At 51.8% G+C, this 15,034-nt stretch overlaps 3 protein-coding genes across 3 annotated transcripts in view; 2 read left to right on the top strand and 1 right to left on the bottom strand.

Moving 5' to 3' along the window:
* The window catches only part of XPO5 (exportin 5), a 29,876-nt gene extending 26,240 nt beyond the window's left edge, over nt 1-3,636 (top strand). The window contains exons 29-33 of the mRNA XM_059831286.1: nt 362-444; nt 1,209-1,316; nt 1,501-1,638; nt 1,799-1,963; nt 2,530-3,636. Of these exons, the coding sequence (XP_059687269.1) occupies nt 362-444; nt 1,209-1,316; nt 1,501-1,638; nt 1,799-1,963; nt 2,530-2,664 (629 nt within the window). The 3' untranslated portion in view covers nt 2,665-3,636. The remainder of the gene's footprint in view (nt 1-361; nt 445-1,208; nt 1,317-1,500; nt 1,639-1,798; nt 1,964-2,529) is intronic.
* A 2,521-nt stretch (nt 3,637-6,157) lies between these two features.
* POLR1C (RNA polymerase I and III subunit C) lies at nt 6,158-9,495 on the bottom strand. The gene is made up of 9 exons (XM_059835507.1): nt 9,427-9,495; nt 9,267-9,338; nt 9,059-9,166; nt 8,433-8,565; nt 8,194-8,313; nt 7,836-7,988; nt 7,509-7,658; nt 6,824-6,940; nt 6,158-6,475 (listed from the first exon to the last, which is right to left on the bottom strand). The coding sequence occupies exons 1-9, from the start codon at nt 9,493-9,495 to the stop codon at nt 6,357-6,359; spliced, it is 1,041 nt and encodes a 346-aa protein (XP_059691490.1). The 3' UTR covers nt 6,158-6,356.
* Nucleotides 9,496-9,864: 369 nt separating this feature from the next.
* Nucleotides 9,865-15,034, top strand: YIPF3 (Yip1 domain family member 3). The gene is made up of 9 exons (XM_059834912.1): nt 9,865-9,942; nt 10,031-10,237; nt 10,320-10,426; nt 11,062-11,107; nt 11,484-11,576; nt 12,048-12,179; nt 12,710-12,823; nt 13,284-13,407; nt 14,545-15,034. Exons 1-9 carry the CDS (start codon nt 9,865-9,867, stop codon nt 14,664-14,666), a joined length of 1,023 nt encoding a protein of 340 aa, XP_059690895.1. The 3' UTR covers nt 14,667-15,034.

Below are 15,034 nucleotides of genomic sequence, written 5' to 3' on the forward strand. Positions count from 1 at the left end.
CTTCAGCTCTGTCCTGCCCAGCGTGTCTGGGGGCCACAGAAAAACCTGGTCTAGCCAAGGAACAAATGTGCTGTAGGGTTCACAGGTAGCATGCTGGAGCAGCTGATTCTTAAGGCACTAAGAGGGCTGAGGAGAAGAGGAGGATATGCATGGTCTTCCCAAGAGCTGGAGGTAGCTAGTTGGGTGTTCTTCCTGCCCCATAAAGGGTGGGTGCTTTCTGCTTGGAGAGAGGTGTTCTGTCAAGCTGTGCCAGCATACCAATTTTGTGTGCTGTCCCCTGGTCCCCAGCTTAGTTCTCACTGTGCCTCCCTCAGTCCTTGGGAGACCATGTTCACAGTGCTGCCTTTTCTCTGCTCTGCAGATGATGAGGCAATGGCCACGGAGGTGACTCCCCCTGCCAGCGCAGAGCTCACCGAACTCGGCAAGTGTCTGATGAATCAGGAGGTAAGAGCACATGCTCTGACTTCCATCATCCTTTCTCTGTAGTCTTTGTCACGCTTGTCTGTGGTGCAGCCAGATGCTGCCGCAGAGAGCTAGGCTGCTGGAGCATTCCCCAGTGTGAGAATCTTCTCTTGGGAACATACATGGTTTTTAAGGGCCTTGTTAATGGTTGCAGAAACCACAAAGCAAATGGGGGTCGGGATCCAGTATAATATGCAGCTACAGAGTTTCAGCCCTTCTGTGGGCAAGGCCCTGGGCATTCAGCCCGCAGGGTGCTCCCTGGCTCTGCCTCCCTCCTGGGCTCCAGCTTTCATGAGGAAGAACTTCACCGCACAGCTCTTTTTCTGAAAAATCTGCCAGAGCTGGCACAGGAGCCAAAATGTTAACACAACCCACTGTGCAGAGTACCTTCATTCCGATACCTCTGTACTCCTCCTCTCCTGTGGATGCCTCAGAAGCTCTTGCAGAAGCTTTTGCAGTGACTTGAGAGTAGAGGCGGATGGGAGTCCATGGGTGCTCCAGGGCCTTTCCAGGGGAGATGAAGGGAGCAGGTTTGCTTGACGTTGGTTCCTCATGGCTATGGTGGTGCACACGGAGTGCATTTGAGCACCTTCACCTGGAGCAGCAACAGCACACAGGATTCTCAGAAGACGGCCCCGAGGAGCTCCTGCAGAGTCCCTGGATTGCTTCTTGGCTCCCTTCAGGTTTGAACCCTGGAGGTGGGAAATAGTTCCTCTGACTGTTTTCCCTCCCCGACTCCTTTTCAGGACGTTTGCACTGCACTGCTGATCACTGCCTACACATCCCTCTCCTGGAAGGACACCTTGTCCTGCCAAAGAACCACAACACAACTTTGCTGGCCGCTGCTCAAACAGGTACCCCTCTGGGAGGAAGAAGGGATTAGTTTGGAGGGTTGGGAGAGGAAGCTCTGAATGTAGTGAGAAGCATGGCTACTTCACCCCTGGGCACCTTATCGCTTGGGAAGACCAAGCTGCTGCAGAAAGACAGTCATATATTGATCAGTATCCTGCTTCTGTGCTGACAGTGCCTCTTCCCTAGGTGCTTCCAGGAAACCTCCTGCCTGATGCAGTGTCCTGGTTTTTCACAAGTGTGCTGAAGGGCTTACAGACACACGGGCAGCACGATGGCTGCATGGCAGCTCTTGTCCACCTGGCTTTCCAGATCTACGAGGCCTTGGTGAGAAACTCTGCCCTTTGTCCAGATGCCAGGTTGGCTGAGGAGTGGTGGAAAATTAATCCCGTGCCTGCTTGGGTAGGGGCAGAGGAGCTGATGGCCCTCCAAGGAGGGCAGGGCTGTTCCTCTAGCAGAGCTGTGTTAACCGTACTTCTCCCTGCAGCGCCCTCGCTATGCTGAGCTGAAGGCAGTGATGGAGCAGATCCCAGACATCCAGAGGGACTCATTGGAACAGTTTGATTCAAAGCTTCTCAACCCAACACTGCAGAAGGTGGCAGACAAGCGCCGGAAGGATCATTTCAAGCGCCTCATCACAGGTTGCATTGGGGTAGGTGATATCCTGGAGGAAAATGAACCTGTTTCCTTTCATGCCCGTCCCCTGCTGAAGCGATGGGGCAGCCAGTCTACCTGCTTCTCCCCAACCACCCCCCTTCCCAGCCAGGAAGCTGTTGCAGCATATTCTCCATGTTTGTTCTGCCTCTCTTCAGCCTGGAGGTACACTGGGAATGGCAGCACAGACTGAGCAGCCCCTCCAGCAATGACTCCTCACTGAGAGGCAGGGAGTGCCTTGCACAAGAGTGCCTGTGGGAACAGGGTGTTAAAATGTTTGAATGAAGCTGCTAGGGTGGGTGCTGGGCTTTTGTGGGGATGGTGGTGTTGGAGTCTGATAACATGGTGTTAAAAGCTGGGGAGCCGCTGCACTGGTGGTTACCCCAATGCCCTGGCACTTGGGAAGGACCAGGCCTGAGATTCCCCAAAATGCAAGCACAGGGTGTGGGCCTAGGGATTGCTCAGAATCTGGGCTCTGCCTCTGATCTCCAAGCAGGCTGCCCCTGAGTTGAGTGGAGCTATGAAGGCAGTAATGACTGATGCCTGCCTATCTGTCCTCTGCAGAAGCCCCTCGGGGAGCAGTTCCGCAAGGAGGTTCATATCCGGAACCTCCCATCTCTCTTCAAAAAGGTGAAGCCATCATTGGAGACGGATGTGCTAGAAAATGAGGATGGAGAGGGCCTCACTGGACTCTTTTGAGCCCTGAGCCTGGGATGCTGCAACCATCTCCTCCCCTACCTAATATTTTGTCTCTCCTTATAGTAAGCACATTAGATTCTCCTTGTCATTGCCTCCACAAGCGTTCGCCTGAATAAAGCCCCTTACAGGTCCTGTCCCATTCTCCTCCCTACACTGGGATGGGGCCTGCGGTGGCATTTGAACCAGTCTATTAAGCTTTCCCTGATTCCTTCCCCTCCCCTCTACTGAATGAGCATCTTTAGACCTCTGCTTCTCCGCAAGGTGGGAGCTGAGCCCATAGACTCTTATTAGGTAAAGCCTGGTCATCCTGTAGCCTTGGGTCACTCTTGCTCCGTTTCTTTGTCCCTTGGGGTTTAGGATTAATGCAAAAGGCAGAGTAGTGCACCATGTGAAAAGGGGCTACCCTAATCTTCCTCTGGCTACTAGTAGCCGGGCTTTGTGCGGAACACATCAGACACTCCTGTCATGCCTATCAGCACTTGTCCCTAGCGGACTGATATTCTGATGAATCCGTTTCCCTCCAGGACGCTGAGCCTTGCGCTGAGGGCTGCGTGCCAGGAAGCCTAGCAGTGCTCTAGGATCTCCCTCGAGATCAGCCTTTCTAAGGTGCAGCTGCTCTCTAGAAGGAGGCAGACACTGTCATACATTATATATACATACGTATGTATATATATGTGATCATACAGCTTGTTCTACCCAGAGCCAAATGGAAGGCTTTTACTTTGTGCCAGCCTTTCTTGGACATCTCTCAGGGGGAGCAGGACAGATGTTTTTATTATTACTGTTTTTTTCTTTTTACCATGCCCTGTAGACTAGAGCATGGCCAGGGCAGGGTACACAAAATCTGGACCAATATCTGAAGCACCTGCAAACCAAAAGGGATCTCCTCACCCTGTTGCTGTGGAGGTGACAGTAACCTGTGTTTTTACCTGCTCTGGTACTTCTCGGAGAATTGCGTGGTGGGGCAGGAGGGGTGGGGTTTATACTGCAGTTTACAGGGGGTGAGCCAGTTCAGAAACTGGGTTTTAGATGAGATGGGACTCTATCAAACCACTCCAGTCTGCAAAACTGATTCTTCTTACATGACACATGGTTCGCTCGATCTGTCCTAGTGTTAGCATAGGAGCCAGGAGGGGCTGTCCAGAGCTAGCTGGCAGTTTTGCCATCCAGGAGACAGAACAAGTAATAAACAGCCATGGCGGGCAGAGAAGGTGGTGTCTCCACTTGGACAGACCGGACAGAAAAGCTGGGGCTGGGAGGAGTGGGAGCACAGAAAGGAAGAACAGGTCTTGGGAATCCACTCACCCTCCTGCCCCTGCTGTACCACCAGCACCCTCCACTTTCCTCCTGGCCTCAAACTTTTTTAACCTCTGAGCTAACATGACTCCTGGCTCTAGCAAAGGCTGGGTGTATTTATTGTGTTGTGATATTTTTAACATTCTGTGACTTCATGCTAGACACAAAGGGTTTTTTTTAAAATGGTTTTTAGAACCTTTTTTGTAGGAATGTTTAAATCCAAAGCTGTCTCTGAACTGGTTGTGTTACACCTCTGAATGTCAGTAAAGCTATTCCAGTTTCATACACATCGTGTCATGGTTTCATTTTTATTCTTTGATCTGCTTTAGTAAGATCTGAGGCCTCTGCTCTGCCCACACTGCCTTTCTAAGGATTGTTCCAGCTACCTAAGCTTCCTAAGCTTGTTCCAGCTACCAAAAAGGGAGCACCTTTGCTGGTAGTCAACGTACATTATCAGTCTAGAATGGTTCATCCCCTCCCTATGTAATTAAATTAGAAGGCAGGGGGAAAATTGCATTTTAAAGTGTTAGTATGCTGGTCACAGCTGGTTTATATTAATTCCACAACAGCTGCTAAGTCCCAGTTTACAGCTTGAAGGGTATGTGTTGCCAAAATGAAACCCTTTGGCATGGCTATTCCAGGGTATGTCCCATAAGCAATGTCGGAAATATGCAAAGCAATAGCACAGAAAGGTGCATATGCTACTGAAGTAGCCTCCAAGCCCAACCCTAGCTATTGCTGGGAGGAGCAGTGTCTTGTGATAGTACTGTAGTTTAGCCATAACTCTCTCAGCTGACCCTTTCAGTAACAAAGTGATGTAGCTATTGCCTTTGGTCTGTCCCTTCACCTGATGAAGATTGCATGAAAGGTCTTTCTTACAGCAAAAGCAGACACCCTCAAAGAGGTGGGCCTGAGCAGTATCAATGTAATAAGTTTTTGTTACAAAACCTTTTTCCAAGGCCCCGACTGCTATCCAGCTCATCATGGAAGCTGCTTCAGCTTGTGTAAACCCAAAGGATCCAGCTGGAAATTACTATTTTTCAAGTGGGATTAATATCTAAAGGATGTTTACAGTATAAGTAAGTATAGCCCAGAGAAACAGGTAGAGAAAGGTATGATTTGCTACACTAAATTCTAGCAATGTAGCAAGGATTGACTTAAATAACTGCGGGACAGCAGTACTCCAGCCATTCTCTGAAGTTCCAAATCCTTCATCAGCTTGGCGAGAGACTTGCACAAGCCAAGGCCTACCTCGTGCTGACTACCAGTAGTGCTCACCACTGAAACTAACTTGCAAGTTCTCCCAGGCTTCCCTGGGTGGAGACAGGCCTTTGACTGTCACTTGCCCTCCACCATCCAGTTCTGCTTCAAGGTCAGCCCAGAGTACATTCAGTCACTGAAAGGGAGAACAGACTAGTCAAATCTAACACCCAGGAAGAAATGCCTTACCTTGAGCTATTTAAGAAGGGACAGTCAGTCCTTACAGAGCATGTTTTTAAACCCCACCTTTGCACAGGGAAGCCCAGTACTATGTCATAGAATGGTTTGGGCTGGAAGGGACCGTGAAAGACCATCTAGTCCAACCCCCCCTGCTGTGGGCAGGGACATCTTTCACTAGGGCAGGTTGCTCAAAGCCCAGTCCAACCTGACCTTCAACACTTCCAGGGATGGTGCACCCACAACTTCTCTAGGCAACCTGTTCCAGCATCTCACCACCACCCTCATTGTAAAAAATGGCTTACGTCTAACCTATGGCTGCACTCTTTCAGTTCAAAACTGTTGCCCCTTGTCTTGTCACTACAGGCCCTGGTAAAAAGTCTTTTTCTATGCCCTCTTTATGTATTGAAAGGCTTCAATAAGGTCTCCCCAGAGCCTTCTCTTCTCCAGGCTGATCAACCCCAACTCTCTCAGCCTTTCTTCACAGGCGAGATGCTCCAGCCCTCTAACAGTACAGCCTTTTAGCTACCACATTAACTACCCTGGAGCTGTTTTGAGACACCTGCAAAAAAGTCCTGCACTGATACTGACTTGTTAAATCTCAATTCCTGCTGCAAGGTGCTTCACTACGCTGCCATACCAGTCCTTTTCACATACTGCATGCGATCTAAAATAAATGTTATTACGCATCTTTAGACCCACTGCCACTTTCTTCTCTGTGTATTACAGTCTCACAATTGTGAACGGCACAGGAGACAACTGTAAAGAAAAGCCTTTATTTTAGTGCATCTCCTCACTGAGGCTCATTACCAACAGAAAACAAATTCAAAGGGATGGTCCTAGGGCTCTTAACAAGCCCATCTCAAACTTCTTGCCTACAGAAGAGGAATCACCCCTGCACGCAGGTGCAGGAAGCCCAGAACAGCAGTGCAGGGATGTGCTTCCCAGCTATAGCCTTGTCATTCCATAGGCACAGAGTCCAGCTCATTCAGGAAGCGCTGACATTTTCCCATCAGTATCTTGATGGCTTCACTCACCAGCACATCTGGAGGCAAGATACCTGTCGACTCCACTGAAACTGCACAGAGACACAAGTCAGCACAGCCACCATGCAGTTTCAGCCTACGCCTGGCTCCAAGTATTTCTGTCCCTTGTCTTCCTTTACACCACACTTCTGATAAGCCAGATCGTCACAGCCAAAGGAAAAGAGGTTTCATTTGCCAGCAGGGAGCACAAGCGCATTCAATCCCAAAGCAACACCAAACCATAACCTCAGCAGTTACCCAGTGGAATATGAACATATGAAGGCTGACAATGGGGGGAGGGAAGGAGGAGGCAGAGACCCAGTTACACATGCTGGCCAGTCTCTGCTTGTTTACACAAACCACAGCAGGGCTCTATTTTCCGTGAAAAATGGGGCACTTACAGATATAATGGTTTCGCACTCTTGCCAGGCGCACAAGGTTTTTCAGACCCTCATGACGGAAAACTTCTCTGCTGAATGTGTCCAACCGTGCATTGGCTACTCTTGCCACCTTTTTTCCTAAAGGGGAAAAGATGAAACGAGATGGGCGTCTGTAGCAGATGGGTGTCTTGTGGTCATGACAGGTGCTTACCCCTCAAACATGCACTCCCCAATCAGCAAAGGCAGCAAAGCCACAAATATAAAGAATTAGCTCATCCCCAACTTGAAATGCCAACCTGACAGAACTGGTGTTCTTGAACAGTTCCAACCCAAACACAAAGCTTGTATGTACCCTTGGGCAGGACACAAGAAGTCTTCTCCGTGCCCAGCTGCTGGAACGAGCAAGCTCACTACCCAGTCTTAAGACAATTGAACAGTACTGGAAGCTGCAGTCAGCAGCCACAGGGCTCTGCGGACAGGCACCCAATGCCTTAGAATTTCAGGGAGATCCCAGTGCATCACCCAACACATCTGCATGTGACAGCCACTCATCCATAAAACCAGGCTCAGAATAGCATGAACGGTTTCTAATCGGCAAGACAACATCACAACGTGGCTTTGTCTCTACAAGGTTTGGCTGTAGTCTCTAGTCAGTCTCTGCTAAGGCTTGTAAGGAAAAAGGCACTTTAGAACAGGCAAGAAGTACCTTTGATATTCTGGATCTCAATGACTCCAGGGGAAAAGCACTTCTGCAACATCTCAGCTGCTTCATCCTCAATAGGCTGCAGGAGAGTAATGTCAGGAAGCAGTCGATAACTAGCCGTGGCCACAGGAGAAAACTTGGCATGATCTTTACCTGCATGAAGAGTTAAGAGTTAGGGATGAGGGCAGGCCTCAGGGAACGAGAGCACAAGGACGACGGGGCCTAAAGTTCCAGGGAGAAAGCCAGTTCTCCACTCTCCCCTTCACACGGCTGCGCCCTAGTCCAAGCACTCACACTGCTCCTCCCGCTGCCCCAGGACCCACAACTCACCTATACCCTTGACACAGTGCATAAGTACATCTATTTCCTGGCCAGGTCGCAACAGTGCAATGAGGATGTCGTCGTGAACAGGTCGGAAGTCAGCATCTGGAAAAAGGTCTGTCTGATTCCCCAGGGGCACCCACGTCATATGTTTACTGTACACTGCGAAGAGAAGCCACAAGTATCAGCCAGCTGCTGTGTCAAAACAGGTTGCTGACCTGTACAGGCCTGGAGATGGCAAAAAGCAAGTTAGCAGAATGAGGGAATCAGCTTCTCTCTGCTCACAGGGCTGAGAGAACAGACCAAATCCTGTCTCCCAAGACCAAAAAAGAAGAAAAACAGCACCTATTTTTAGGAGACATCTCACCTTTGTGATTGAAATATAGTTCATTAGGATCAGATGATTCCTTGGCTGCCTGGGGGTTTCGGCTGCATTTTATTTTCAGCTGAAACTGCAAAGTATCAATTTCTGTGCCTTCTTCATCTCCTGGAAAGGGGAGAACAGCATGAGCCTCTATGGAATCACACTTCTGCTCAGTTTACACGGCCCTGATTTCCTGCTTCGGGGGAAACCTTCAATATTTCTATTTGATCCGAGACTCTCACCTTGGTTTCTATATTCAAAGAGTCTAGGGTCAGCTCGGATAGGGATGAGGCCCAAGCGATGAGCCAGGATTTCATCCTGCACAATGGATGTGTTGTTGTACACAAAGACTTTCTCTACAGCCATCGTCGGCACCTCGGGGAGACAACAGATCAAGTCAGCATAAGATGACAGTTGAACTAATGCCAATAGAATATCCATCTAGAGTGTCCCTTCTCTCTCACAAATAAGTGCCCTACAGACTCTTTTCCAGGCTACGCAATATACCCTTACACCCAATATACCCTCTTCCCTGTTTTTTTTTTAAACAAACGATCACGAGAAGTGAAGAGCAGGTTGATCCACAGACGCTACCAACAGCACCCTTAAGAGCAACAAGCGCTATCGCTCATGCTTCTAAGGCCCTAACGCTCTTTGGGCTCCTGGCGGGCTTGCAGAACCAATTTGCGCTTCTCTTCCAAACCCAGAAGCGGTCCGCAAGGGCTGACATAAGGCAGGACCCTCCCCACCCCCCATCACTCAAGTCCCCCCGCTCCTAGGCCGGCACCCCCAGGCCTTCCCCGCAGCTCCCCGCACCGCGCCGGCAAGCCTCGGTCCCTGCCCGCCCCCCGCCTGCCCGCAGCGGTACCTCGGCCAGCAGGATGCGGCGGAAGGCGTTGGCGATGGCGGCGTCGATGCCCACCATGTCGAACTCCAGCGCGCCCTCCTCCTCGCGGATTACGTCCACGCGGAACGCCTGCACAGGCCACGCGCCGTGGGTCACGCCGGGCCCCGCGCGCGGGCCCCGACCCCCTTTCCCCCCTCAACCGCCCCAACCGCCGGCGGAGCTCACCCACCTCCTCGAAGCGCCGCTGGTCCCAGGCGTCCTCGTAGCCGGGGTAGTTGCCAGGGAAGTCGGTGGTGTGGACCTGCAGGGAGGCAGACAGGCGGGGCCGTGAGGGGGGCCACGGCCGTGAGGGGGAGGCCGGGCGCCCCCCGCCGCCCCGCCCCACTCACGTTGCGGACGCCGAACTCGCCCAGCACCACGCGGTCCCGCATCTCGTCGGTGCCCCGCTTGGCCGCCATGGCCGCCGCCGCCAGCGGGGGGCGGGGGGGGCGGTGCTCCCCGGCACGTGACGGGCCTCAGCCCGCCCACGCGTGGCCTCGCCGCGCCCGGGGAGCACGGCGCTCCTCCGCCGCCGGCCAGCCCGGAGTCCCTGCAGCAGCGCATTCCTCCCGCCCGCCCTGCTACCCGCCCCGCGATCCCCCCTCTCTGTCTTGTCGTTCCCCCGCTGCGCCCTTCCCCGCTCTGCGCCACGCACAAGATGGCGGCGGCGCCCACCCGCCCTCGCGCGGCCTCGCGAGAGCGTGCCCCTCGCCCGCTAACGTCACATCCGGCTGTTCTGCTGCTGGCGAGCGGTAGCAGCCAGCGCGGCGCGGGCCGGGCTGGGCACTATGTCCGCGCCGGGGGCGGCGGCGGGTGGCGGCAGGAGCGGCGCCGCCGACTGGGGCGGCTTCGAGGACAACATGCAGGTGGGGCCGGGCCGGGCCGGGCCGGGGGTGGTGGCGGCGGCGGCGCTGCGGGGCCGAGCGGGCGCTGAGGCTGTCTGCCCCGCCGCAGGGTGGCGGCTCCGCCGTCATCGACATGGAGAACATGGACGACACGTCGGGCTCCAGCTTCGAGGACATGGGGGAGATGCACCAGCGCATGAAGGAGGAGGAGGAGGAAGAGGCGGAAGGCGAGGCAGGGGCCGCCGAGGAGGAGGACGGAGAATTCCTGGGCATGAAGGGGCTGCGGGGGCAGCTGGGCCGGCAGGTGGCTGACCAGGTGAGCGCGGCCCCCTGCCGCCCCCAGCCCCGGCGGGCCCCGCCTGCCCGGCCTGCCGCCGCCAGCTCCCTTCTCTCCGCAGATGTGGCAGGTGGGGAAGAGGCAAGCCTCCAGGGCCTTCAGCCTCTATGCCAACATCGACATCCTCCGGCCCTACTTCGACGTGGAGCCCGTCCAAGTGCGCGCCAGGTGGGCAGGGCCCGGCCTGGCCATCTCCACCGGGGGGCATGGGGGAACGGGAGGGCCGGCAGCTTTTTGTCAGCGAGAGGCTGACTGTCCCCCCCAAAAGCAAGCAAGCTGGGGTGGGCTGGCAGCAAGGCTCAGATATGGGGAAACTGTCCCAGTGTCTTTAATGAGGCCCCCCAGGTGGGCTGGCAGCCCTGTCACTTGTCACCCGGCATTGCTGCTCAGGGCAGAAGAAGGGGCTTTGGGGCATCTTCAGCCTTCCGCTACTCGGGTGCATCATGTGGGTTCTGTTGGGTTTGCAACGCAGCTGCGTCCAAAAAGGCAAAGTTTTGGGAGGCTGGATGATGAAAGGTGCTTTTCCTTCCTGCTGTTCTGTCAATGATCTCTCATCCCTGAGTGGATCCCTAAATGTTTTCATTGAATCCCCCCCAGCAAAGTTAACTCATTGACAGTAAGGTTCTTCTCCTTTAGTTACCTTACGTGACCCTTTAGAAGGAATCTCTGTCCCCCAAGGCCTGTGACCACAGCAGAAAACACTGGTAATGGGTGTATGGGATCTTTTATTTTTGAAGCATTTTATTAACCATCCTGTTGTCCTCCCTGCTCCTGATGTCATTCCCTGCTTTGCTGTGATGCAGACTGCTGGAGTCCATGATTCCTGTAAAGATGATTAATTTCCCACAGGTGAGTTCCCTCTTGCTGAGTCAGATTCCATGGCCAAATGAACGTGCCACAGACACCTTGTAAAACTAAAGTAGTCCATGTTATTAAGGACCAGAGTTTGTTAGGTTTTCATCTCCCTGAAAATATTGGTAAACCCTTTCCTGTGGTTGTTCCAAACCCTGATCTGCTACCTTTAGTGCTGGTACAGTTCTAAACTTCTAGACTTCACACACACCAGACTCCTCACCACACAACCTATTCTGCTTGGCTCCTGCCAACAATGGCCTTTCTGTTACTTCTCAGACAGACAGTTGATAAACTTCATCTAGGGCACTTCTCGCATCAGTTGGGGTGGGGAGCACTAACCAAACCCTCCCTGATCTGTCTCCTCCTGTAGAAGATTGCAGGCGAGCTTTATGGACCCCTCATGCTGGTTTTCACACTGGTGGCCATCCTTTTGCATGGGATGAAGACCTCGGACACCATCATTGTACGTGACGTCTCAGTGATAAGTTGTAGTTTGACCGGGCTCTGGATTGCTATAGTGACACTAGAAAGGGAGAGGAAACCTCTTCCGTGACTGAATAGCATCTTGCTGAAAAGCAGGTTGATTTGAGGAAGAGCCTGTTGGTTTGGGGATGGGAGGAAGGATGCATGAGAAAGTCTTGATGCTCTGCTGCTGGGAGAGCTGGGTTGTCAGTCACATGGTAGCCTGGGTGCTGCTAGCCAGCTGTTTGATAATGCCTAGAAAGGCTCTGGGAACTCTCTGTGGTGGAATGTGGGTGTTAGCAGGTCACTTGGAATGATAGAATAGAATTTATCTCAGGCTGGAAGGGACCATTGAGTCCAACTCCCTGCTCCTTGCTGGAATACCTAAAACTAAACCACACGACTAAGAGCATCGTCCAGATGCTCCTCCTCACTTCTTTGAGTCCTCCTCATCCTGACACTGTCTCCACAGAGGGAAGGCACACTGATGGGCACAGCCATTGGCACCTGCTTCGGTTACTGGTTGGGCGTCTCCTCGTTCATCTATTTCCTGGCGTATCTGTGCAACGCCCAAATCACGATGGTGCAGATGCTGTCACTGTTGGTATGTACAGGTGGGGATGCTCCAAGGTGCAGGTTGGCTGCATGGTGTTCCAGCATGAGGGTGGCCTATGAGCTCTTCGCAGAGAATGGGAAAAGTCCTTGTAAATTGGTGGTCCCAGGTGACTCCACTGGGACAACCTGGAATTCCAGGATACTCTTCTGACCTGCCCCATCCCAGGCACAGCGACAACACAAAAAGGCAGTTCCTTCGTGCAGGTCTCCTGCTTTGCACTTCCTGATCTGAGAGTCTGGTGATAAAAAACCAGGAGATTCCAATTTCTCTGGAATCAGAGGCTCTTTCCTCTTTTTCCCAGGTTGTGATCTCTGACATCCCTGTGAATCCTTCAGACAGATTATCTGGGTGTGAGCTGCTGTTAAAATTGTTGTGCTGGTTGACTCTTTGGCATTAAATGAGTGGTTTGTGAGGCTTTGCCTTGGTGAAGCGTTGCAGGAATAGGCTGCTCATGCCCTTGATCAAGGGCCCTTTGTGTGGGACTGACACTTGTAACATAGACATTTTTGTTTTGTCAGGGCTATGGCCTTTTTGGACACTGCATCACTCTCTTTGTCACGTATAACATCCACTTCCACTCCCTCTTCTATATCTTCTGGTTGGGTGTTGGTGGACTCTCTACACTACGAATGGTAAGGGACAGGCAGCCTGGGGCCCTCCTCTTCTAGGGACAAAAAAGGGGAGGGGAAGTGTTGTTGGCTTTCTGTTCCTTGGGCCAGGCAGTTAATTTCACAGCCAGTTAGGCTGCTGTGAAGAACAGCCTGATGCTCTTTGGTCATTTGGCCACTGGTGTATGGAGGTGACACTTGGCTTAATATCCTTGCACATTCTAACAGCTGCAGGAGGTTTGCTCCCTTACAGCCCCTGCTGCCATGGAGAGCCATGCCTGAGCATCCTGAACTTTTGACAAGGTTTACCTACATGAAACAAAGTCAGATTAGTCTGAATTTGGTGATGCAAACTGCAAAACAGACTCTGAGCAGTGTTTCCACTGGCTCTTGCTGCTTGGCCCGTCCTCCTCTGTGCTCCTGACTGCAATGCCAGAGGCTCAGGTAGCAGCTACCTTGTCTCTAATCTCCTCCTCTCTCCTAGGTTGCTGTGTTGGTGTCACGCACTGTGGGGCATACGCAGCGGCTCATCCTGTGTGGGACCCTTGCTGCTCTGCATATGCTTTTCCTCCTCTATCTGCACTTTGCTTATCACAAGGTGGTAGAAGGTAAGTAAGGGCAATACGAAGACCTATCCTGTTAGATCTGGGGAAGAAGAGCAGCTTTTTGTTCTCTCTGAGAGAAAGGATGGATAGTTTGGATCTGACCTGAGGGCATTTGTGCCAGTTTGCAACCCAAAAGTGACCAGCATTAGCTTTATTAGAGGAAGCTGTCAAAGTAGGACAGCAGGTAGGTGTGGGGTAGTCTCTGTGCACTGAGTTTTAGTACTTAAAACCTAAGTTGTGACGCAGGATGCTTATTCTTTCCCCACAAGTGAAGTGTTACAGCACTAACTGTTCTTGCATACAGATGTCCAATCCCTTCCTGAATCTTGCTGAGGTCAGGTTGCTTTCCTCTGATCAGGAAATGTGTCATAAGTCTCTCTCCTTTGTGTAATACCTTTTTTTATGTTGTGTTGCACAACACTGATAGCAGAAGCTGCATCTTCCCCAGTCAGTGCCATTTACCAGGCTATACATATTCAGGTCTCCTTTTTTTTTTTTTTTTTTTTTTTTAAATAAAAGGCAAGCAAGCCCCTTTCTGACTCTAGGCAGCCAGATCTGTTCATGGTATTGCAGCTAAATCTGTATAATTTGGGGTTACAGCACAGCATTACAAATCCTTTTAGATGTAAATACTGTTCTTTCCTGGATCCATTCTTATGGCGAAGGTTCTGAGCCCTGATCTGCAACTTTTCAGCAGATGAAATAAAAAATTGCTTGCAGTATATTTTATCCTTCAAGGATCTCCAAGACTGATTATCAGTCTTGAGAAGATCATTGACAGTAACTGGAGGCCGCTTGCATCGGCACGCATGTTTCCTGCCAAGCAGGGGTTATGTTCGCATTGCAGTGACAAAAAATCCACATTGCACCCCCAACTGCAGCTCCTGATGTGAGTCTGCAAATGTATCTCAGGATGAAAGCAAAGAATTGGTCTAAGAGCAAGGATTGTGCTGGGGTGAGGTGGGGAGGGGTTTTTATCAAGCTGCCTCAGCAGAGCAGTATCCCTGGCAATGACTGAATTCGGGTCAAATGGCGGGGAACTGGACCTGGTACCCTCCAAGTGAAAGGATCTATGTTCCTCTGTGCTATCTGCATCTGAACTAACTCTTGCCACTCTCCCCTTTTTTCTGTTCCCTGCAGGTATCCTGGACACATTGGAAGGACCCAACATGCTGCCCTTTCAGAGAGTTGCCAGAGACATTCCAGTTGTTTCCAATGCTGTATTGAACACAACAGCCAAAGCCGTTGCATTGACCCTGTAGTTTTACAGACTTGGACTTGCTTCTTTCACTACTTTCGGGGCTGCATAGGGCCATAATAACCTGCTGCCTCATAGGAACTGGACAGAACAGCAGGAAGAAGACTTGGTTTTGTTTTCCTGGACCTATCCTTTGGGTTGCAGTTTTGGGCAGCTGAGTGGACTGCACCTCAGTGACTCAGAAGAACTATGCTCTTCCCCCACCCAGGTCTGGGCTGTCTTGAGTAGAGTGGTTCTGTTGCCTGCATGTTTAGCTGGGATTTCCCAGCACAGTTGTCTCTTAGCCCTCTTTCTGCTTGCTGATGTAACCCCAGGGTTATCTGCCCTGTTCCTGTCCTGAAGAGGGAAGAATTAAATTGACGTTGGTGCTGA

Source organism: Gavia stellata, chromosome 2, assembly GCF_030936135.1.
Source record: "Gavia stellata isolate bGavSte3 chromosome 2, bGavSte3.hap2, whole genome shotgun sequence".
NCBI classification, from domain to species: Eukaryota; Metazoa; Chordata; class Aves; order Gaviiformes; family Gaviidae; genus Gavia; species Gavia stellata.

What these genes read in the sequence shown, in the direction of transcription:
- YIPF3 (XM_059834912.1), top strand. Translation starts at nt 9,865, where the DNA reads ATGTCCGCGCCGGGGGCGGCGGCGGGTGGCGGCAGGAGCGGCGCCGCC. An exon ending in GCCGGCAGGTGGCTGACCAG is followed by an intron (nt 10,238 to 10,319) that starts GTGAGCGCGGCC and finishes TTCTCTCCGCAG; the next exon opens with ATGTGGCAGGTGGGGAAGAG. An exon ending in AGACCTCGGACACCATCATT is followed by an intron (nt 11,577 to 12,047) that starts GTACGTGACGTC and finishes CTGTCTCCACAG; the next exon opens with AGGGAAGGCACACTGATGGG.
- POLR1C (XM_059835507.1), bottom strand. Translation starts at nt 9,495, where the DNA reads ATGGCGGCCAAGCGGGGCACCGACGAGATGCGGGACCGCGTGGTGCTG. An exon ending in ACCAGCGGCGCTTCGAGGAG is followed by an intron (nt 9,167 to 9,266) that starts GTGGGTGAGCTC and finishes TGGCCTGTGCAG; the next exon opens with GCGTTCCGCGTGGACGTAAT. An exon ending in ACTATATTTCAATCACAAAG is followed by an intron (nt 7,989 to 8,193) that starts GTGAGATGTCTC and finishes TTCTCTTCGCAG; the next exon opens with TGTACAGTAAACATATGACG.